At 57.3% G+C, this 22,909-nt stretch overlaps 1 protein-coding gene across 4 annotated transcripts in view; it reads right to left on the minus strand.

The window, feature by feature from the left end:
• Positions 1-22,909, minus strand: part of Large1 (LARGE xylosyl- and glucuronyltransferase 1) — a 324,947-nt gene that overhangs the window by 38,435 nt on the left and 263,603 nt on the right. For all 4 annotated transcript variants that reach the window (XM_063255551.1, XM_003462316.4, XM_013143002.3 and 1 more), the window contains 2 exons: positions 15,656-15,760; positions 1,195-1,307 (listed from right to left, as the gene is read on the minus strand). In XM_063255551.1, the coding sequence (XP_063111621.1) occupies positions 1,195-1,307; positions 15,656-15,760 (218 nt within the window). The remainder of the gene's footprint in view (positions 1-1,194; positions 1,308-15,655; positions 15,761-22,909) is intronic.

The raw sequence follows: 22,909 nt of genomic DNA on the forward strand, positions 1-22,909 counted from the left end.
AAACACTTAAAAATGCTTAAACAATAGTATGAAGCCCTGTGGGTTTGCTTCCTCTGCGTTAGAAAACTCTCTAGGAACACGATGAGCCCGCAGCCAAATGTTAGACAAAGTGTGGACAGGCAGCTGCTTCTTCAGGTGAAAAAGACAGTGTGCCATGCAGAACACTCAGAGAGGCCACCTCTGCCTCCCACGATGGCCACCAAGACCACAGAATGGTCGAAATCCAAGATAGCCTGGTGGGTCCCACCAGGGCCCCCCTCTGCTGCTCCAAGTGAGATGCAGGCTGTCTTATGAGTGTCAGTCCTGTGGCCTTGGAGGTCCATTTGCAGATAGACTGCATGAAAGCCTGTTTCCGGAGCTAAGCGTTTCCTTGAGCTCAGGGTCCACAGGGCAGGACCCTCAGCATTGGCTTGGGGACACACTAGGCTCTGTTTGCCCAAGAGACAGAGCAAGTCTGTCTAGGACACAAACTATGGAGTTGGGGTCTCAGAGCTCATGGATTCCACACCCATCTTCACTCAGCAGACTGCCCCAGCTCAGGAATCCGCTTCCAGACCTGGTGTTCTCGGGCCAACAACCAAGTCCTTCACCTCCCCACCACCCTCTTCTGAGCAGGGCCCTGGCAGCCATGGCACTGGGTGAAACCTGCTGGGCGGGCAAGTGAACAAAGCAGAGGATGAACTAACGCACAAGCTGCTGTCTTCGCCCCACAAGCCTGTGCAGCCGGACACGCTGAGCTGCACAGGGTAGAAGAGTAATTCAGGTCCACCTGCTTCTAGGTGGCTTGGAGAAGCAGCAGTGGGGCTGCCACAGCTCGGATCTTGACTGTCCCCAAAGGCCAATGTGGTAAAGGCGTGGCCCCCAGGTCCTCCTGTGGGGTTTCTAGGGGTCCCTGGTCCCCTCCTCCTGCTCATGTTTGATCCCCAGGCTGGTGGGGAGCAGTTTTTCTCCTCCATAGGCACCGCCTGTGGCCTTGCCCCAAGCAATGGGTCCAAAGACCATGGATGGAAACCTTGGAAACTATGAGCTGCTCAGCTTTTTCCTGAGACAGTCGGCCACCTGCATGTCTGCTGTGGTGACAGCACACCATGCGCTGACAGACACAGGTGTTCAGAAATGCCAGCCCTGTGATCTGGCCACTCACCTGGTCCACCAGGGATGTAGACAGCGTGCCCACGAGTGCCCGTCACTCACCTGGTCCGCCAGGGACGTGGACAGCATGCCCATGAGCTCGCGCTCAGCTGTCAGTCTCCACATCTGTTCCCACTTCATCTTGCGTAGCTTGTCCAGCAGCAGCAAGATCACCCCTGGGCGACAGCGGGACAGAGGAACAAAACCACCAGTGGGGACAAGAACCAGACTCTCTGCACAGTCACAGCCCCACAGGGACAGTGGCCACACTGACAAGGGGTGTAGCCACCATACTGAACCCTAGCTTGTGAGGCCTCACCCTGAGGGTACACAGTTTGGGGACAACAGACCCACTTGGCCAGGTGACCGAGGAGATAGAGCTCTCTGAAACAGCCTGGTCACATGAAACAGTGGCACAGCCACCCAGAAGCCGTTGGGAGGACGGACATGGCACAGGAGCTCAGGCTGAGGTGGACAGTGGTAACGGTCGGACCCGGGGCCCCTGACAGTTCCGTGCGGCTGGTTAGGACGGGGAGCTTGCATTAGCAGAGTTTTATCACAGCAGTGATAGCGAGGATGACGGGGACAGAGCCAAGCTCTGCACCTGAGGCACGGTGCCTCTCCCAGGAGTATCAGGGCTCTGACACCGCACTCAGTTCGCTGGTGTGCGGCATGCACCGCTTAGCTCAGGACAGAAAGCAGCGCACGTGGTTTTCTTGGCAGCCACCGCTCAGCCCCCGGGCCTGCCTCGAGTTCCCATGCCAAGTGGGACTTCGTGGCTGGGGACAATCCATGTGCAACTCAGCTGCGGGGAAGGCAGCGAGGGTGGTTCCTCCCCTCCCAGGTCACAGGTGACGGAGGGCAGCTCTCTTCCCTTCCGCTGCCCACCAGCAGTCTTCAGGGAGGAGTTCACACACTGTATGTCCCTCTGTGTTGCACCGATGGGATGGCGTACACCGCTGAGCTCAGGGAGCGGAGGAAAATGTGAAGAGGACGGCGCAGTCTGGGCAGCTGGGCACAGCGCTGGCGGCATCCCTGCAGCCACCGAGGTGGGCAGCACTGCCACCCTTGGGCCAGGTCAATCTCTCTGAACAACGGCTCAGTGGGCTGTCACTTGGGGAGCTCCAGGGAGAGAAAATTGATCTTACTTGATTCCAAGACACGTGCGTGTTTCTAACAACAGTGGAAGGAAATGCACCCCAGCCCCTGGGCACTGGCTCTGGGTGCTCTCCCCGCCCGTGAGGGCCTCCGGGGATAGCTGGAAATAAAGCGACTATGGGCAGCCCAGTGACCAGAACTTGTCCATTGACGGCAAATGGCATCTGCCCAGGCTCCTGTGTTTTCTGTGTCTCAGCCCTGCGGCTTCCCTGAAGGCTCCCCTGGCCCCCAGGGCACAGGCTTCCTCATCCCCACTTTATACACGGCCGTGGGCGGCTCAGCCTGACTCCATGGGGTTCTCCTTTACTCCAGAGACCAGCACCACTTTGGAGCCACGGGGGCTCTGTGGCCTGCACAGCTCAGAAAGCAGTGATGCCCCCTTGTGGTAAGTGGTGGTGCTTCACCACAAGCTGGGGGGGGGGGGCGGGGAACCAAGCAACTGGACTGACAATTGCCAAGGTCCACGGTGCAAATCTTTCGGGTACCCTCAAACAAGCAATGTGATGTCATCAAGTTCACTGCTGGGGAGAAATGAAGACCTTGGGCGCTAGTGACCTGTGGAAAAGCAGCTCGTGCACACGGCGGTGACAGTTCCCCAAGCACAGCAGGTGGCTTTAGGAATAGGACAGTTCACCACAAACTTCACAGAATTAAAGGCAAGGGGACAGAAATATTTACAACACCCAAAGCAGGAGAATACAGCGGTGTAAGTCACTGGGAGTAGTTATAGAATAAACCAGTCAAACATGAGAATCTCAATAAATATTATCAGAAGCACTAATTTGAATTAGGCTAGAAGGATGTTCTAGTATATGAGACACCGTCACAGTCTATGGTCACTGTTTAAATGTTTAAGAATCACGCAGTACAGTGCACCCTGCCTCTGATCCCTCACTTTAACGCACCGACCCATCGTTCTTGTTACTTTCTGAAGCAGTTCTTCACGTCTTCCTTCGAGAGCATCTTTATAGGTGTGATAAAAAATATGGCGAAGGCTGCTTTTACAAAGCGCCATCCCACAGAAATGCAGGTCCGTAAAACGTCACGCCACAACCTCCTCCACCCCACTCATCTGAGCCAGGACTGTGTGACTTCGGGCTCTTCCCAAGTCAAAGTGACCACAGAAGGTGGACGCTGTGCATCAGTTCAGGCCATCGTGGCAGCCGGGACAGCGCGAGTCCAGACACTCAGGCAAGGGGACTCCAGAGCAGCTGCAGAAGGGCAGTGCGGTGGGAAGCGTGTTCAAAGCCAGCGAGGACTGGGGGTGGGTGGCAGTGTGTCTTTTCCTGTAATAATTTTACAAACTGTACACTATATTTCATCCCACTCAGAGCAAGGCAGGGCATCGGGGCTGTAACAGGGAGGTGACTTCCACTGTGGAGGAGCAAGGGAGGCCTGGCACGTTCCAGAGCAGATCTAAGGCAGGAGCCTCCCTAGCTGCCTCGGGCTGGAGAATGCAGTGACTCCTGTGAACACCTGCCCTGGTGAACACACACGCTGTTCAAAGGAGAGGAACCACGCAGGGTGAGCGAGAAGACCCCGCCCACCCGCTCCCTCCTCCCCTTGGGGTGTCCCTGAGTGGATCTGTGTCTGTTCTGCATGGGTGTGGAGTTTTTAGGGTGTCCTACTGCACACTTTGCTACCTTGCCTCTCCACCTATGGTGAGGTCTCGAACCCCTCGCCTGTGAGCACTTCAGGACGTAGCCTATCCACAGCAATGACTTCATCTTACAGATAAACCATCTGGAGGACACGTGCCTGTGTCCCGTGTTATGCTCCACAAACGATGCTGAAGTGAACACTCAAACCCCGACTCAGGTCCCGCCAGGCACAGGCACCTGCACCAAGCTGGGAGCAGCCCCTACCGCTGCGCCAAGATGGGACTGGAAACTCTGCCAGTGACTCCGTCTCCCTTCTCCGCACAGCCGGGCTCTCCCGAGACACGCAGGGCGCACCCTCACACGGGCATTCCATTTCTTTCTTGTACATCATCACTGATGTGATGGGCTGACTAAAGATTTTGGTTTGGCGTGTATTTACCACGGGAGGGATGTCCTGTCTCTGCCAGGCCTTCCCATCAGGACACGAACACGGGTGAGGTCCACAGGGCACCCTCTTATTACAATTCCGTGCCGTGGTGGGAGATGCCGAGGACGGGCATGGCTTGGATGGAACTGAGGGTGGGGGGCAGGAATGTGGTCGGGCTGGGCCAGGACTGAGTCAGGCAGACTGGGGTGGAAGACACAGAGACAGCACCGACCCAGGCTAGAGGTGGGGGACAGCATGGCTGGCTGGTCACGTGCACAAGGGAGTGAGTGCTGGCATGATGGTCACCACAGGAGGCTTTGGGGCAGCTGTGGATGGAGCAGATCGGGGAGATCCCGGCTCTCCACCTCCTACCGTGAGGACCCAGGAGGTGGATGGTGGCCAGAAGGGCTAAGGACCACCATTCGCCTGACAACCCAGCACTTGGGGGCTGCTGGTCTTCGACCCTGGCCCCTGCGGTGCTGGGCAGATTCCTGTGCCCTCCAGTGACTGTGCTGGCTTAGCTTTATCCATCAACTTCACTAGGGCTCAGCAGCAGCTGGTGCACCCAGGGGTCTCAGGGAGCAAAAAGAAAAAGCTGGGAAGTGGAAGGGACAGGGATGGCCCAGATAGAGGGGCAGCAGCAAGGGGACACTTCCTGCAGTGAACAGTGTCCACCAAGCCCAAAGGCCAAGAGGGATCCCTGAGGACAGAGATGGGATCCTACTTGGAGGTCAAACCAGATGGGCACCAGGCTGCCGAGGGCGTGTTTGCAGGAGCAGGCTGCTAAGATTTCCCACCACTTGGACCAGCAGGATTCATTTCCCTCCCCTCCCCCAGTAAAGATTGAGAAAAGGCTGCGAGCTGTCTAACATGGGAGAGAAGGGTTCCTGTGCACATTCATCTACTTCGAGTCACAGTAAATGTCCTCACAGCCCAGACGGAGGTGGCAGAAGGAATCCCAGGGACACAGGAGGGCAAGCTGAGTGCAAAGAGGTCACTGCGGTGACTCGGATCTCAGAAAGCCAGGGTCCTGGGCCTGAGGATCCTGGGCCTGAGTTCCTTCTCTGTAACGCAGCTGTGATCCCAGGTCAACTCCAGGATGAGTCGGAGGATCGAACAGTGCATCCTCAACAGAGCCTGGGATCCAGGAAAGGTGGCCTGGTGCTGAGTGGGTAGGCGGTGTTGGTGGCTCGCATCTGTACCATGCAGCCCACACACAGCCCGAGCTCCATCCAGCCGCTTGCTTGTGAGTTTGCAGTTTCCCCTCCCGTGTGTGGGGTGCACCTGCCCTCAAGTGTCCCCAGCAACATGACGAGGGGGAGACTGTAAGGGCTGCCTGGAGACACAGCCACACAGGGGACATTGCATGGAAGGTATGTGCATAAACGCTCTCCTCACGCAGCTACTTGATGTGTGACACAGGATCACGCTGATGGACACTTGGGAGAACTCTGTCTCCTCCTCAAAGGGTTACAGGTGTGCACGGAGGTGCCCAGGGCTGGAAACAGCATCTCTGGGGGAAACAACTCCATCTGCTCACTGACCACCCACTGTGGCGCTGGGCAGATGTCCGAGTCAGTGGCTATGAGGGCTCCCAAAATATGAAGTGGCAGAAGCTTAACGGATGCAGGGACTGCACATCTCATAGTAGGTGCTGGCTCCACAGCAGAATTCGCACAACGCCCGCCAGAACTAACGCCGGTTGTGTGTGTGCACACAGAGAGGGGTTTCCTTTTTAGGTGAGCTCTGCTCAAAACAACAAGGACGGTTCCAGCTGATGTCAGATCTTTTTGAGCTGAAACTGCCTAGATTTGTCTTTGCCACGCATATCCCAGTCAGAGACGGGAGCCGCTTCTCTGCTGGCAGGGGAAGGTGGCGCCCAGAGTTGGACTCTGGCATCTGGCTGGCACTTGCTGCTGCGTGGTGGGCCTGGTCCACGTCTGTCATCTGCTTTCAGTGTGACAGGATCTCTCGGGGGAGCGGGCTGGGCCAGCAGGTTCACCTACCACAGCTGCTGTGCTGGGAGCATGTGGGACCCGCACCAAATGAATAAGTGAACGATACATTCAGAATCAAAGGTTTTTGCTGTGAACATCTGGTCTGGCAGCCTGTCTCATCTGTGGATCAGAGGACAGAGCTCCCCTCCCACTCTGGAGTGCGGGCTGGCGTAGCAGCCTGCAGGGCGGTCTCTGCGCAGGCAGGGGAGAGGAGAGTGCTCTTGATTTTTTTTTTTTTTTGGTATTATCCAGCTGTTGAGCTTTGCCAGTACAATTTCAAAGGGGACAACAGACCCACAACAGTGACAAGGGTGACGATAGCTAATGTCCATCAAGCAAGAGCTGGATATCTGGGACCAGGGAGTTCATTCTGTGGTCACTTCTGCATGTGGGCAGGTGGAATCATCCCCGTTTACAGCCCAAGGAACCACAGCTCCTGTGCAGCCAGGAAGAGCCAAAATCAGGAAGAGCTTACTTTCTCGTGTGTGGTCTCTTGACCATGCTGTGGGGAGCCGGCCACCTGTGACCCAGTGTGCTGAGACTCAGCTGAATCAGTGGCCTGATGTCCACGGAGCATCAGCTGCTGCTGGACCTGGGGTCACGCTGGAAGGGTGGGGAAGACACAAGCCGTGACCAGAGCCTGCCACCATGGGTCAGTGTGGAGGGTGCCTCAGGGTGACCATGGGCGACTGGCTGCAGCCCAGGAAGCTGCAAGGTAGTGCGGGTGCCAGTGCTGATGCCAGTTCTCACCGCTCATGGGCATCCCCTTCTCGGTGCCCATGGGCCCTGTCCTCTGTGCATGCACACGTCTTGGGCACTGAACTCCCAAATGCACCGGGCCAGGGGACTGCCTCGCACTCCTGTTCAGAACACAGTGCAGAATTCTGCGGCCCCTCTCCCCCTCCCTGGCCTGCATGCCTTTCTCCCTTTCCTTCTGTGCAGCTCATGGGCCTTGGCCTAGCAGAAAGACGAGGACAGCATCGGCTTGGTGCATCCTGGATTCCAGAGCTGAGGCCCAAAGTTGCCCAAACCTGCAGAGCAGGCAGGGAGCAGCCTCTGGGTGACCCTCCCTGCTCCCGATTCCCATACAAGGGTAGGGGTGCAGATGCGTGGTTCGCATGTGTGCCGAGTCTCACGGGCTTAGCTCTCAGTGCCAGCTGCCTCCTCTGAAACCTGCAGGATGGGGCTTCCCTTCCTATATCCTGCCCAATTCTGCCTTCTTTTCCTGGCTCCTTCTGGGGGGTGCCTTAGTCCTGGGGCCCCTGTGGCTTTGCTGGTTGGGACCCAAGAAGTCCATGTGGGCGCTGACGGGCACTCTGTGTGCAGGGGGAGGCACTCATCTCCAGCACGCTTGGGAAAATGACCCTGGCCATCACCCTGACCCTGCTTCTGCTTTGAAGTAGTGGAGTTTGCCTTTCACACATGACCCAGAAGGCGAGTTTATTAAAAACCACTTAATTCGAACTCCCCTGCTGAGGGTGCCTAGGATTCACTTTTGATCAGATAAATTAAAAGGTTCCTTAGTGTTGCTTTTGAAAGTTTTCTTTCCTAAAAGCTCCTTTACCAGAGAGTGAGACAGAGGAATTGGGAATCCTCCCACAGACACCTGCAGCCGGCTGCTGGGGTCCTGGAAGTGCGGTGGGCGGGGACGGGGCTGCTCCAGCTCACAGAACTGCAGTCCGCATGCCTGCGTGCCTGGAGCACAGAGGTGACGGGGTGACCGCAGCTCCTCTGCAGCTTGGAGCAGCGGTGGGTCCTGGGGGAGCCCGGTGTGTCCCACACAGACAGAGCAGTGTCACACAGACAGAGCAGTGTCACCCAGAGGGGGGCCAGGCTCACGCCCTGGGAAGTGATCCTTTCAGAGAACACACAGATGACAGGTGTCCCTGTCATCGCCCTGGGTGGAACTCAGCCAGGACTGTACCGCGGCTGAGAACGCTGGGAGGCGGCAAACACGTCAGTGAAGATCTGCAGGGTGCTCACTTGTCTTCTTGTGCCTGCTGGCTCCTATGCTGGAGTACAGTGGACGGCTCAGTACAGTTTCATGAAAGGCACTGTCACCGAAACCACCGCCACTCAGGCCCAGAATCGCCCAACGCCGCGCCCGCCCGCCCGCCACCCGTCATTGGCCCCCTGCATCCTCCACAGCTGCGCTCGCTTCTGAACTTTACCTGAACTGAGTCGAAGGGCGTGGGCCCTTCCATGGCTGGTCTCCGGGCGCCATGTGGCCTAGGAAGTCCTCTGTGTCACTGTCAGAGTTACAGTCTGCTCGTACCGACGTAGAGCACAGTGACGTCTTACTGTATTCTCTGTTACACAGCAGCCTTCGGGTCGCTTCTGGCTTTGAACTGTGTGACCCTTCTCTGGGGTGTTCCTGGGCGTCCTGCGCGTGCCTGCTGGACCCACGCCTGGGGAGGGCGTGCATGCTATCGGCTCTTCCCGCTGTCCCACCATGGGTGGGTGACACGTCCTCCCGTTTTGGATTCCCACTCCTAACTGGACTGTCCGGCCTTTGCCACTTCGGCGCTCTGCACAAAGGTTTAGCGCTGGTGCTCTGGCCTGTGCTTTGGATTTTAATGTGGGCTTTTAAGTAACCAGTGAGGCTCAGTCCCGTTCAGTGATCTGCCCGTCTCGCCCTTAGGAATTGCCTGTTCCAGTGTCCTCCTCGCTTCTGTCACGCTGCTTGCCTTTCCTTACTGGTCTGCAGGAATCACTCACCGAGTGCTCTGCCCACTCTCAAAGCTGCCCGGAGCCGACGCCACCTCAGCTCCTTGTGCCAGGTGATGCCAGCTGAGGCCTGCTCCACGGGGCTTTTGGGGGTAAGGGGTGAAGCTGTAGACTCTGCTGTTTTCTTCTGAATCTCAGAACAGAAAGCTGAACAGGGAGCCACAGTGTCTGTGCCCCACTCCATCTCCATTTGTTTCCAAGGCCCCCAGGCTTAGAAAGACTCAAGGTGAAGCAATACCAGACAATGAAGGTCAAAGGCCTGGCCCCTGGCCCCTCCGCATCCCTCCTGTGCAGCCTCCTCCTCCTCCAGGCCTCCACTTCCCTCCACCTCTGTGCTCCCCAGTCCTTTCTGACTCATGCTGCAAACCCAAGGCGCAACGCCGCTCAGCTCCGCAGGCAGGCCGGAGCAGATTCAGGAGCAGATTCCAAACTGACGCTCTTCTCAGGAGAAAGTTTTGTGAACAAGAAGTGGAGGAAACACTCTATGGACCGGACAGTTACTGTATCATCCTTCGGGAAGCAGGAGGCAACAGACAGGAAGCAGGCCTCCTGGATGTGCCCAGGCCAGGGCGGGTAAGGCAGTTCACTGCTGAGGACTTGCTGGCCTGGCTGTTTACAGGAGCACAGGGGATCAACAGATAAACAGCAAGATACTGGACTTCAACTGCCCCTGCACAAAAGAAGCGCAGACCATGCTGGGGAAGCTGAGGCAGAGGCAGCAGCCTGGATGGCCCTGCAGAACCCTGACAGAAATTGGGGTGTCGGAGCCCCTGGGGCTTTATGCCAGCTCTCAGGAATGACTGCAATGCTCTGAAAAGCAGTCAGCTCTGTGGTGGACCCGGTGCTGGCACCTGCCTGCCTCTCCCTCCTCAGCTGTTCCGACACCTCCCTGGGAAGGTAACATCACATTTGCCCCAAAGGAGAGAGAAGCATGGACGGCCTGGTGATCCTGGCCAGTGGAACAAGACTTGGACACTGCTGAGTGGTCAGGACTTTCCTGCCGTGTCAGATGTAGGCGAGTGGACATGACGGATGGGCATGGCCACATACGTTTGGTCCCAGCCTCAGAGCAAGCCAGATGTGAAGGCACAGGCCGGGGTGGGCAGAGCACAAGGCCGCCTCTGCTTTTCACTTCTGGCGTGCAGGGCCTCCCTGGTGCTAGGCGCAGGGACGTGTCTGGAGCAGCTCTCCTCTCAGCCCTCCGTGATCGGGGAGACTCAGGCCCCCAGAGTAACCTGGGCTTGCACCAGGTCCCTGACTGCTTGCTAGAGGTGCAGACACAGGTGAGCAGCATCCCTGCAGGGTGTGGATGTGAATCCGAGTTCCTGAATCTCCTCTGGGTGCTGCTTACGCTTCTGTGAAGGATGGGAGGCCACAGTCAGCTCCTGCGGCCTGTAGCACAATGCCCAGCACCTTGCCCTGGAGGCGGAGGTGTGTGCTTTGGATCACAGTTTGTGTGTGGCCTCCTGGCTCCAAGGCAGGACACATGGTGGAAGGGGTTGGCAGGGGAGAGCTGCTCAGGCACAGCAGCCCAGAATCGGTGTGGAGGGTGGAGCCAGAAGGGAGGTGAACCCCTGGCCACGCCTCTGTGACCCCTGGGTCTGACCAGGCCCTGCCTCCTAACAGAAGCCAGCTATAAGCCTCATGCCAGTCAACTCCCCAAAGCCCTGCCCACGAGTCCATGGCTCTCGGGGACATCCTAACACATGCCTGGCACAGCCCTGCAGGGAGACCCTGAGGCAGGTCCTTTCGCTCCTCTGACAGCCAGCAGCTTGTTTCAAGGTGTGCCCCACACAGAGCTCGACGCTCAGGGGACTGAGTGCTGGATGAGGCCTCTTCAGGGGCCCTGATGCCACCCTGAACACGCCGTGGAGACCTCCGCTCAGAGGACTCGGTGGGGCCAGGGGAGATACAGCAGGAGCAGCGTGGCACAGAGTGAAGACACGACTGCCACAGGTGCTGATGCCCTCTGTGAGGAGGTCACCGGGCGCCAGTCTGCAGCTGTGCTAACTCCTATGTCACAAGAAGACCACAGAGACAAGGAAAGGCGAGGATCCCACTGCCATTACACTGTGTGTTTCCTCATCACCCAGTCACTGCAACAAACCCGGAGAGCTCCGCAAGCAGGCTCAGCTGTGAGCCCAGCAGAAGCAGCACGCACTCCAGTGGAGCACTGCTCAGCCTTGCAAGAGGACAGATTCCAATCATTTTAGGAAGACAGGCAGTGCATAAAGAGGTGCAGGATTTGCATTTGAGGTCCGATGATATCCTCGATGCATCTCCAGCTCTAACCCAGGCAACCAAGGGCTCCTGATCATCTCTCTGGTGCAAACTGCAGGCTCCCTGGTGACTGCAGCTCCTCCTCACCATGTGTGCCAGCCTCTCCAGCTCTGGGGCTGGCTTCTCCCTGCCCACTTCCTTCCCCACAGACCCTGCATGCTCAAGACATGCCGCAGGGCAGACTGGCCACGTGGACTTCAGGGTCCTCTGCCTGCAGCCCCTGCCAGGGTTCCTGTACCCACCAAGCCTTCACTTCCTGACATCAGTGCTTCCTGTGCTGACCTTCACAGTGTGAACTGCCGTCCAGCAAGGCTGTGATCTCCTTATGCCTTGACCAGAATCCGGTGGCCAGATGTTCTCTGTGCCTGTTTTGGGGGACATGGGAGTAGATGCTGGGTGCGGGGTAGGGGGCTCCTTCTGCGAGTGGCATTGGTCCAGCACCCTCACCAGGCGTCTGGATGTGAGAACCCTGCTCCATTCACGAGCACAGGCCAGCACCTCGTGGAGCCCCAAGCAGGAGGATGTTACCAAGGCCCAGAATGAATGAATGAACTACATTTAAATCCAGTCTGGATACAGTTGCTACAGACAGAATCATCATGATATTCACGACATCCTTCAGCACCTGAGGAGCTCTCTGTTCTTCCTTTGTTTTTGAGGCAGGGTCTCACTACGTATTTCAGGCTGGCCTTGAACTCACTCTATATAGCCCAGGCTGGACTCGGACTCGTAGTGATCCTCCTGTCTCAGCCCCTTTGAGAGCTGGGATTACAGAAATGCATCAGTACAGCCGGCTGGACAGAGGCAGCACTGCCAGCGTTTCTCTCCTGAATCCCTGCCACGGAATACACCATCCGCGTGGCACACTCCCACACCCCCCTGCTCCCCATGCTGTGAGGCCCAGTCCGTCCCACCACAGAGCGAGCAGTCCTGGGTGGCCTGACCTTCCTGTCCTGTGGGTGAGGCTTCCCGAAGAGATGCATCCCCTCCTGAGGGCCAGGCTGCATCTACCCAGCTCTGGCCCGTTCTGGGGTCTGAGAGGAGCTTGGGTGACCATGGTGGCATCCCATGGCGGTGTGAACTGGAACTCCTGCGTTCTTCCTCCCAGCCTGCCACCGCCACTCACCCATCATCCCTGCTCTCACCCTCCTCCCTCCCTCTCCTTCACTGTGTTTGTTTTTCCAGGTTTTCACCCATCCATCAGCTCTGAACTGACTGAGCTGAATCTCAATGAGCCGGTCAGCACCCCGTGCTGTTCTAAGCCCTGCTGACCACGAGGCTGGGAGAGTGACAGCTTTTAGCCTGGGAGGTGGGGTGTGGATACTGTGGTCAGGATAGTCGTCGGTGCAGGTGCTCGGAAGTGCCTCAAGGCCACGCATGTCATGGCGAGCTCTTTGGGTGACACACCTGCTCCCCAGAGCTCTGCTCAGATGAAAGGAAGCTGGAGAGAGAGTGGGAGGTGAGGGCAGCGCTCCCCGAATCCTTCTGGGGACCCTGGCTCTGTGAAAGCACACAGGGAAGGAGAAGCCAGAGTGGAACCGTGGGTGCCTCATCGGGTCTTTCCAGGGCCTCGGCCACTGCAAGTCACAGCCAGGAGGAAGGGACTCCGGACGAGCGTGCCAGACCTGACCTTCGTGCAGACCATGTGAGCAGGAAGAGAAGCAGGAGCAACGCAGGCTCCAGGAGTGCTCTGGCTGAGGGGCCCTGCCGCTGCACCCCAGTCCGAGTGGCACCCCGGCTGCCACCAGGTGGAGAGGCAGAGCCGCAGACCCGGGCTCCCAGGCAGACGATGACCCGGCTCAGTGCGCTCCTGCTTTTTCAGGGATCGTCAAGGTGAGACGCAGCAGGGAAGCTGACACGTGAACTAAAGCAGGCAGCTTTCCTAAAATAGTATAAAAAGGTAACAGTCTTCCCGATGGTGGAAGACATGGCTGCATTCTATGTGGGTAAGAATGGAAACCTTCGTGGTTCTTTCTGACCACAGGCCGGGGTGACTGGCAAACCTCAGTCAACTACGCACATGCCATGTGTGATGAGGCCGGATCCCGTTTCATGATCGAATCAGTGTTTTAAACACGCAGGTGGCCGGGACTGAGATGTGTGCAGAACCAGGCAAGTGACCTTGCTAACGGTCAGCCCCCACTCTGGTGTCATCAGGTCCACACGGGACAGAACCAAGGCTCAAGGAGGTGACGCCCCGTGGCCAGGGATGTTACTCCCGCTCCAGTGTCCTGGACTCCTGGTGTGGAGCTGGAGGACAGAGGGGTCTTTGGAGAGACCCTTCTGGATGCCCCAGGGCTGGGTTTCGGGGGGCAGTACCTCCTCCAGCAGAGTCCTCCGTCCTGGTGACTCACCTGGCCTCATTCTCCCACCTGTGGCCCACTGCTGGGTCGCTGTGACAGCCCTGAGTCCCGGGGTCACCATGGTCCCTTGGTGCTGCCGGCTCATCGTGTGGATGGACGCACTGTTCCTCCAGGCTTCTCCTCACCTGTGCTGCTGCTTTGGGCACCAGGAGGTGGGAGCCGATCGCAGCTCTGAGGTGTCCAGCTGGAGCCAGGGGAAGGGGGCTCCTGTGCCCAGGATGTGCAGCATAAGGGGTGCAGTACGGTTCCCCCACAAATTCCTGTTTTCCTTGAGAGCCAGGCTGACAACACCATCGCCAGCCCTGGCTCCCGGGGGGCACTGTGTGCATCCGTGAGTGGTGTTTCCGGTTACTCCACATGCTAGGGTTTCTCTGAGACTCCCTCGTACCTCCCCAGCCTGGAGGTCTCTGGTGCCCATGCCACGTGGGACTTACTGGCTTCTCAAGGCAATGGTGTGGCCACTGTGGGCTCTCCGGGCTGACCTCACATGCACTGGGAGGACAGTTCCTGGGTGACCTTGCGGGGGATGCCTGTGCCTCACTCCAGTGCAGCAGCCTGGAGATTTGGCTCCAGAAACAGTATTTCTGTTGGGCTTATCAACCACAGAGCTTGCAGTCTCCTTCTCAAAAGAGCTTGAAGTGGAAGCCACAAAAGTTCCAGCCAGAGTGGTCTGGGGGAAACACGCAGGCTCCTTCATGCACCGGGCTGGAGCCTTCAGCTCTCAGGGTGTCGGGGTCCACTGGGCTAAGGCTGAGGACACAGCACCTGCTTCCCAGGGTTTGTGGGTCCCATGAGAGGTGAAGGCTGCACAGCACGCAGCACAGAGCCTGGGTGACACCTGCCAGCTCAGGGGCACCGCCCACTTCCCTTTCCATCCTGCTCAGCCCTGCCTCGCCTGGGCTCTCCTTGACGCCTTGGACAGGCATACAGGTGGGGCCTGCAGGATGGCAGGGGGTCTGCGGTTGCTGCCCGGTTGGGGCTCCATCACTGTCAGTGGGAACACTGACCCCTCCTAGGGACATCACACAGCCGCCTGGCTGCCCAGGACATGGCACTGACCTCTTCCTTCCCTTGGTCTCAGCCAGCGAGGCTACCTGCCCCTCCCTTTGGCCTCTGGGATGCTGTGCTCGCACTGACCTCTCTGGGCTCTCACCACCAGCTCTCAGAATTGGCAGCTTTCATGGTGTCTTAAGTAGCACTGTCCCCGGGTGCTGTCCCCGCCCTGGCACACTTGCTGTCCCCTGCCCCCATGGCCTCCCCATTGCTCTTGGGGCTCCAGGTTTCAATCCTGGTAAGATCTGGAATCTGCTTCCCTGGGGAACAGAGCTCCCCTACAGTGTCGATGAGGCTGGGAAGGGGGAGGCAGAGCACCAGAGGCCTTGGAGGACAGAGGGGGCAGGAAGGCAGCCGGGGAAGGCAGAGCTGCCCAGCTTAGGGTTCACAGACAGCCATGAGGTGCAGCCGCCAGACAGCTTTGGACGGCGTGACTGAAAACCAGATGGGAATGAAGAGAAGGGGGGCACAGACCTGGCTTCAGAAAGGGAGTGTGGGAGGGCGGAGGCCTGAGAAGGCCCAGCTCCAGAGGTGTCAGTGCCGCCTCTGGGCATAGGCAGGGTGCACTGCCTCCCTTTGAGGGTGAAAGTCACATGACTCGAGTTGGCCAATGACAGAGGAATCTCCAGCCAATGGCCTGGAGATTAGGGATGGTGTACACTGGCTCTGTCCCCAGCCGGCTCAGGTCCCCACAGACCCAGCGTGCACATGCGTGGCTGAGGACAGTCAGCGCTGTGGCTGTTTTGCTGGATGTGTGACCCACATCAATGGCCAAGGAAGCTCCAGGCAAAAAGGACTGGCCCTCCGCCCTCCGCAGCAGCAGTGCTAGGGGAGGACCCAGGAAGCCGAGATTCCCTCCCCACCAAGGGCTCTCAGCCCGTCACCCGCAGCACCCCGCCCACTGTGCCCTGGGATTACCTGTGTTGTAGCCCCTTCCGAGCGCCGGCCACGGGCGGTGGTTTTTCCACAGGTTCCCAAGGTACCAGTCGCTCTGGTTCTCCACCAGGCCCAGGACCTGCTGCCCTGTGAAGTACAGAGAATGCAGTCTTAGAAGAAGAAGCTGCAGTGGCTGGATCAACACAGCTGTGACCGTGGAGGGGCGTCAGGGTCACGTGGGGCAGCCACGGTTGGTTTCTCTACTGAGTGCCCGGTTTTGACCTCCCAGTGTCGCCTGTGTTGGTTTACTTCATGCTCACCCTGGGCAGCTGTTTCCATTATTCCCCCTCCACAGAGCCCAGAAGGTCATCCAGGTCATCCGCTATGACCGCAGGTTCGCCCTGTGGTCACTCATCCCTGCACTCCTGCCAAGCCCAGCCTCGTGGACTGACTGACTCTTAAGTCCAGGGCTATGTTTCCCACTGTGTGCTCACTGATTGGCTTTCTGAGATTTCTTTGTCACATCAAGGAGGAGGAGTGAGATGAGACCCCACGGGAAGAGTCAGTTGCCCCGGGACCGGTGGATCCCACTGCGTCTGCTCTCAAACGCACGGCTTCTCTTCCCTTTTCTGCACGGGGTCTGTGTCCACGGCATCACCCCAGCGCTCTCACTGCCCGGGAGTGTGGGCGGAGGGGTAAAGGGCCCGCTGACCACCCGGCATGACCTCGTCTCAGGATCTCAGGTGAGAGACGCTGCGGTCTCCGGCCTTCCCACCACAGCGTCAGGTCCTGTGGCCTCCTTCGGGCCACCCAGGCGTGGCCCTGGTAGCAGGTATTCTCCTGGGATGTCACCAGTGGCATTTACCACCGGGTTTGCGTAACAGGGATGTGAGTCACCTCTGCTCTGCTCCGGATTCTCCCTGCGGCCTCCACACACACTGCTTATGCTGAACACGACAGCTGGAGGCGGGCATTACAAACCAGTGTTTGCAGAGGGGACAGGAGGCTGACGGTTCCACTTGCTAAGGGTTACAAGCGCCCTCACTGCCTTTCACACTGGGATCCCTCTGGCCAAAGCCGTCCTGCAGCTGGCCGATCAGAGTGAAAAAGGCATCTGGAAAGAATCCAAGTGTAGTGGCAGGCAAGGAGATCCCCACGGCCTCAGCGCACACACTGGCGACGCGGGGCACCCTCGGTGTGGTGACAGCGCCCTGAAATGATGGCGTGCAGGGCCGGCGTAATTTATTTGATCAATTTATCAAGCTCCTATTTAAATCATCACTCCTACACAAATGCATAAATTGAGGCCTAGGAGAAATACTGCTGCCCGCTTTTGCATCCGAAACCTGCAGAAAGGGATCCCCCAGGGCCTGGGTGCGGGGATCCCCGCCCTGCCCGGCTAACTCCCGGTGAGGAGGAAGGGCTCTCGGGGGTCACAGCAGCCTGAGGCGGGGACTCCAGATCTCCTGCTCTGCACTGAGCTGCCTTCCCTGTGGTGGCAGCACCAGACCCTTCCACGCGGTGGTCTTTAGGGTTACACAGCTCCTCGGATGCAAAGTAAGCAGCCGCCACGGAGCCTCTTTGTGGTCTCTGCAGTGGACTCGCTGCTGCTGCCCAGGCGGGGATACGGTTCTTTCTCATCTCTGGGAAGTGCTGGGTTCCATGTGTGGGCTTGAGAATCGGCTGGGCTCTCTACTCAGTGCCCTGCTGCCCCACGGGTGTCTGTGTCCAGGGAGTCCTGTCCACTGCCTTCCTGCTGTGTGGCCCTGAGTGTGCCCCTGGGCTTCTGGTGCTTCAACAGCAGCGTGCACGGCCACCTGCCTTCTTGTGCTGTGACTGCATGAGCAGCTCCAGCTCAGGGGCCGGCCTGTTTAGTGGCCAGGCCACACAGAGACACAGGGTGCCGTGCACAGGGCAGGAGGGTGGAGGCTCGTGATGGGTGGGGGCAGGGCCAGGCGTCTGTCCAGTTGTGACACTGTCAGACCCAGGGTGCCCTCCCTTGCCCTGGGGAATATGGCCGAGGAGTGGTGGCCGGACAGAGGCCTCGGGAAAGGGATGGGGCTGGTGTGGTGCACCTGTCCCTGGTGGGATGGCTGTGTGAAGTGCTGCTGTCACAGGGCGAGCTGGGAAAGGTCACTGGGTGGTACCAAGTGGCAGGAGAGGCCACCTGGGGTGACGTTTGTTCCCGCAGGCTCCAGGAGGTCAAAAAGGCGCTGGACACAGTGACCACAGCAGAACTGTGGCCAAGAGGTAGCACATTCAGTGCAGCCCCGGAGCCTGTGCTCTTCGTCACTGAGGCCGGCTACCAGGTGAGCGCTGTCTGCCTTTGCTCACAAGACAGTCGTTTCTTTTGCTTCAAGGACTTCAACCTGGACAACTTCCCAGGACTGAGCAGAGACCGACGGAGGCATCACTCGGAAGCTGGAGGCTGTGGCTACTCCCTTGGACTGGCAACAGTGGCGTTGTCTGTGGGAAGGTGGCTGGTACACTGTCCACCACAGCACTGGCCGACACCCTTGGGAGTCCCGGTTTGGCTCTTTCCAAACCCAAATGAAACCTCGACTCCATAGGCAACAGAGGACACAAAGCAGGGTGAGCGACCCTGCACCAGAACCCCCGATCTGAAATGCCCCGGTGTCTCAGGCCTTTTGAACGCTGATGCCACGGGCGGGAGCTCCACACTGCGATGCTTTGTTCTGTGCATAAAACCCTCACAGGCAGGAGTTTTCAATAAGGGATCTTCAACTTGTAATTTTTTGGAGCAAAAATTTTCCAATTGACCAAGTAGACGTTTTTCCACGTTGGTTTCCAGGAAGCTCAGAGCTCAACTTTAAAAACCGTGTAGAACTCAAGAATCCTTGTTACTTTATTTTATTTTTTACAGGTGGCCTAAAACCCTTCTTCAGACATGGTAGATGATGAGTGATAAATAAAACACGGTTGGAAACAAAGGCTTGTTCCATTTTCCATCTCGCATGATCTCGGGCTGCGGTTTGTTGTAGGCGAGTTTTTAAAAACCGCCTTCCTTTTCCAGGCTCCCAGTAGGCCAGGGTCAGGCTGACTTCCTCATCGCTGCTGAAGGACCTGCAGGTGTTCTGTCCCTCGTGCACCTTTCTGAGACGGCTCCTACCTCCTTGCAGGATCCCAGAAGCACCCAAAGTTACCCTCCGCACTGGCATAGAGGGTTTACACAGCTACAGTGATGCAGAGACTGAGCTGCAGCCAGGGAGAGCCGAGTGCCCACCCCCGAGGGCTAGGCCGTCCACGGGCGCTGTGAGCACAAGGCTGGCCACTGGGCTGTCTCCTGTCGCTCTCCTGGAGTGTCACTGGGCTCTGGCCAAGCTCACCGAGACTGACTTAGCTCTGAATTTTGGTTTCTCTGACCATTTCGACTCCTGCAGCTTCTGCAGTGCCAGTGACCTCGTGTGGCACACAGCAGAGGCTGTGTGAGCTGAATTACACACAACCAATGCACTGATGCAGCTGAGATAATGCAAAAGCTCCGATTCACAAAAGTCAGAGTGCAGATCAGCTGCCACGTCGCCCCCACTTGAGGCAGAGGGAAGCCCAGCATCTCCGATGCCACCCCGATTCCTGCCCCATTGAGAAGCATTCTGGCCCCAAGGGCACACACAGGAGCACTGAGCTATGTGGGCGCCACCAGCTGAGCTAACAGAGGTAGGGACACCGGTCATGAAATTCCCCAGTGTACATTCTGAGTATTTCTTGTTCTATCTGTTGTTTTCCAGGACATTGTATCCCATAAGTATATTTTTTGTGCATCTGCTTTTTTGTCCTTTTGAGGCAGGTCTTGCTATGCAGTTCAGGCTGGTCTTGAGCTCACTTTGAAGCCCAGGGTAGTCTTGACCTTGCAATGATCCTCCTGCCTCAGCCTCCTGAGTGCTGCACATAAACGTATTAATTACAGATTGTTTTCTGGTGAGCCTAACAGAGAGGTGTGTACTGCTGGAACAAGCCAGAGACAAGCCTGTCTCTAGTGAGTGTCACCAAGGCATCTTGCAAAAGACATGCAGTCCCACCCCAAACACCATGGGAGGAGGGAGGACAGAGAGAGGACGCGCAGGCCAAGGGCTCGGTGAGCTGGAGGGACAGCAGCACAGCAGGATAATCAGGTGCACAAGAAGAACAGCTCAATTCAGAACAGCCGGGCAGAGGATTCCCAATGACCCCACCAGAGGTAAACGGCACATGTGATGGTCACACCAGTTCTCCTGACTGGTTACCATTATTACATGTTGCATACTTAGACTGAAACGGAGAGGGGTACTACACTGTGACAGATGGGGGCCTGGTGACAAGGCTGCCTGTCTCTGCACGAGTTCGGTCACATGGACTGATGAGTGGACACGCTGGGCATAGAGGGACCCTGTGGCCATGACCTCCTAGACCTGCCCATCTCTGCTGCCACCAGCTGGACCTCGAGCTCCCCAAGGGGGTGGTGGGCTGTTCCTTCTTCTTGCTGTAGTTCAGGCTCTAAGTAAGTGTAGATAAATACACTAACTACACATACAGAGAGTTGTTTCTCTGATGTCCAAACGCAAGTCTCTAGAGACACTCGGCAGGGTGAGCAGCTGGACCGGCATCGAGAGCCTGGTTGGCGTCCGGGTTCCTGCACTTCTAGGGAGCCAGTGCCAGCTCTGCTCTCAGCGGCCGGGGTGAGATGTGGGGAAACAGGTGTGAGTCGGAGAGGAAGGGGACATGTGACGCCAGCCCTGGGCCTCGAAACTGCTGCCTGACCCCTCCACGTGCAACCACCCTTCCATCACAGGCGAAGACACGTGTGCACTCTCCCATGCCACGGGCAGCTGTGTGACAGTCTCAGCGATGAACATGGGCAGCGTTGCAGTTATGCAACAGGAAGCCAGAGTTCTAGGCCAGGCCCAACCGGTCAGAGACCAGACCCTGGGAGAGGGTACTCCCAACAATAATCTCAATGGCCTTCGAGAGTGGACACCCTAGGGCTCCTCAGCTGTTGCTTACACGGATTCCATAGCCAATTAAGAAGTAAACGCCATCACCATTCCCGTGGGTTCTGAACATTCCCCTGGACACCAGGACTTGGACCTGACTAACCACCCATTGTCTCCACATTTTTCTTAGAGACAGGCAGATTTGGGGCACGCCACTGTCCTAGCAGCTTCAAAATAAATTTCTGGCATGCTTAGGACTTTGAAATCTGCCTTTTCCCAGTGTGGATTAATCCTCAAGTCTTATAAAGCCCTCTCTGTTTTTTACCTTGTGCTTGATCTTTTCCATTTCAATTAACTTTCTGCTGAAGTGTCACGGGATGAAAGGCCTCATGGAGATGGCAGAACCTGCCGTAACTCACCCTTTCAGCTCCCAGCTAGCAGAGTCTAATTCCAACCCCTGTGCGCACATGGACTGATGGCCAGAAGGCTCCTCGTGAGGGATCGTTTTAAAGAGCTTGTTCCTGGGGGCCACTGCAACTCTGAGCTAGCAGAACCCCTCACACCATCTGGGCACCTCTGCTGATTTGCAAATCATGTGCCAGGTGTGAATGAAATGAACGGGGCCACACGGAAAGGTCTGGGAACCAGAATCTGTTAAAGGTGGAACTTCTGGGATTGACAGAACTTGGGTACACAGTAGTGCTTGGACTTGCACACCTGCAATTTGGGGATTTCACAGCTACACCAACGCCAGGCACCGGACAGAATTGTGCCCTTTTCCTCCTCCACGAACAGAAGGAAGTCCCTTGTACAGCGCCCTCAGATTTTACAAAAGACATGCTGAGCGACATAGAGTAACGACCTTTCTGAATGCAACTTTTATTCTTTAATCCCACGTACTCTTGATCAGCATCTATGTGGTTTTCAGGGCAGTTCTTGCTGAGTAAACATGGATGAGGTGCAACTGCTGACCCCAGACACATCACAGGGGAGCACAGGAGACACTTCCCCAGGAGCTGAGCAACACGAGACAGTGACCAGTGCCCCACCAGGGAACCTGCGTGAAGCCAATGGAAATGTTGCAGTAGAATAGTGCTTCATGGCTGATGGGCCCAGGGGAGGTCTCGCGAGGGAGGTGGCATTTGCATTGGGTTTTAAAGGACAAGGGAGAGTTCAGCGGGCAGAGCAGCAGGTAGTGGGCCACCTGGGGCCAGGCTGAGCAGCGGTCATTGCGAAGAACCGCACTAGGAAAGGGGGGCTGCCAGGACAGCAGCACCGTCCCGGTCACCTGGAGAGTCTCGCAGGGTCCTCATCGTTGGCCTTCTAAGCTTCAGTTTGCTCTCTGTCAAGAGGGGCTGATGAAATTCCCCAAGGCATGGACACGGGGCTCATCTGTACTGCGCCCAACTCGGTGCCTGATGCTTTACAGGTGCCCAACCTGTAAAGGTGGGCTCAGGCCAGAACACAGATCTGCCCTCTGCTTGTACTTGGAGGCCAGGGCCATCAAGTGGGCTGGGCAGGAGGACATGACAGTAACCCTCGCCCCATTTATTCCGGGTGCTTTCACGAGCCACAGCAGCGACAGCAAGGAACCACTATCCAAAAGGAACCACTATCATCCCTTCCACAGAAGAGGAAATCCAGGCTGCCTGCTGCCTGTGGGCACACTGCCCCTGTGCCCCACAGCTGGACCCCAACTCAGCCCGCTGGACCTGGAAGGTGCTAGCCTCGCCTCCTCCCACTGGACATGGGTGGCTGTGACCCACAGCGGTTTCCTGAGGGTCACATCAGCTCTCTGGATGTCACAGGGTTTGGCAGAGCTCAGGGCTGTGCAAGAACAGGCCTCGCAGACAGGGTGCATCACGGACGTGCCAGCGCCCACACACCATACAGCTATCTATAGCACCGGAGGACCGGAGGGAGTGTTTGAGGAGACGAAACGCCACCTCCTCCTCTATCACACAGTCCCTCCTTCATAGCCTGACGCGGCTTCCCTGCTGAGTTTCCACCGCTTCTGGACCATGTCTTCCTTAGAATAATTAGCTCAAAGCACGGGCTATGGGATCCTCTGGGAGACTTTGGAGGAACACATGCACCCAACTCCATCAGGATTTGCCAATTTCCCAGCTCTGGGGTGGACCAGGGAATTTGTAATTTTAAAATGCTCCCTGCGTGTCTCAGCGTCTGACACTCTGCAGGGTAAGACTCTAGAAAAAGAAAACCTGGCATGAAACACAGAGAAATGCTGCTTCAGACAAACGAACACACAGAAAGGTCTGTGGAGGCGTGGGAGTGTGCGTGGGAAGCTTGTGGGTGGGTGGCAGGAGATGGAAGCCTTGGTGCCCACAAGGATAGTGACAACTGA

This window comes from Cavia porcellus, unplaced genomic scaffold (assembly GCF_034190915.1).
Source record: "Cavia porcellus strain 051 isolate PalLab524CR breed Dunkin Hartley unplaced genomic scaffold, mCavPor4.1 scaffold_8, whole genome shotgun sequence".
In the NCBI taxonomy this organism is placed as follows: domain Eukaryota; kingdom Metazoa; phylum Chordata; class Mammalia; order Rodentia; family Caviidae; genus Cavia; species Cavia porcellus.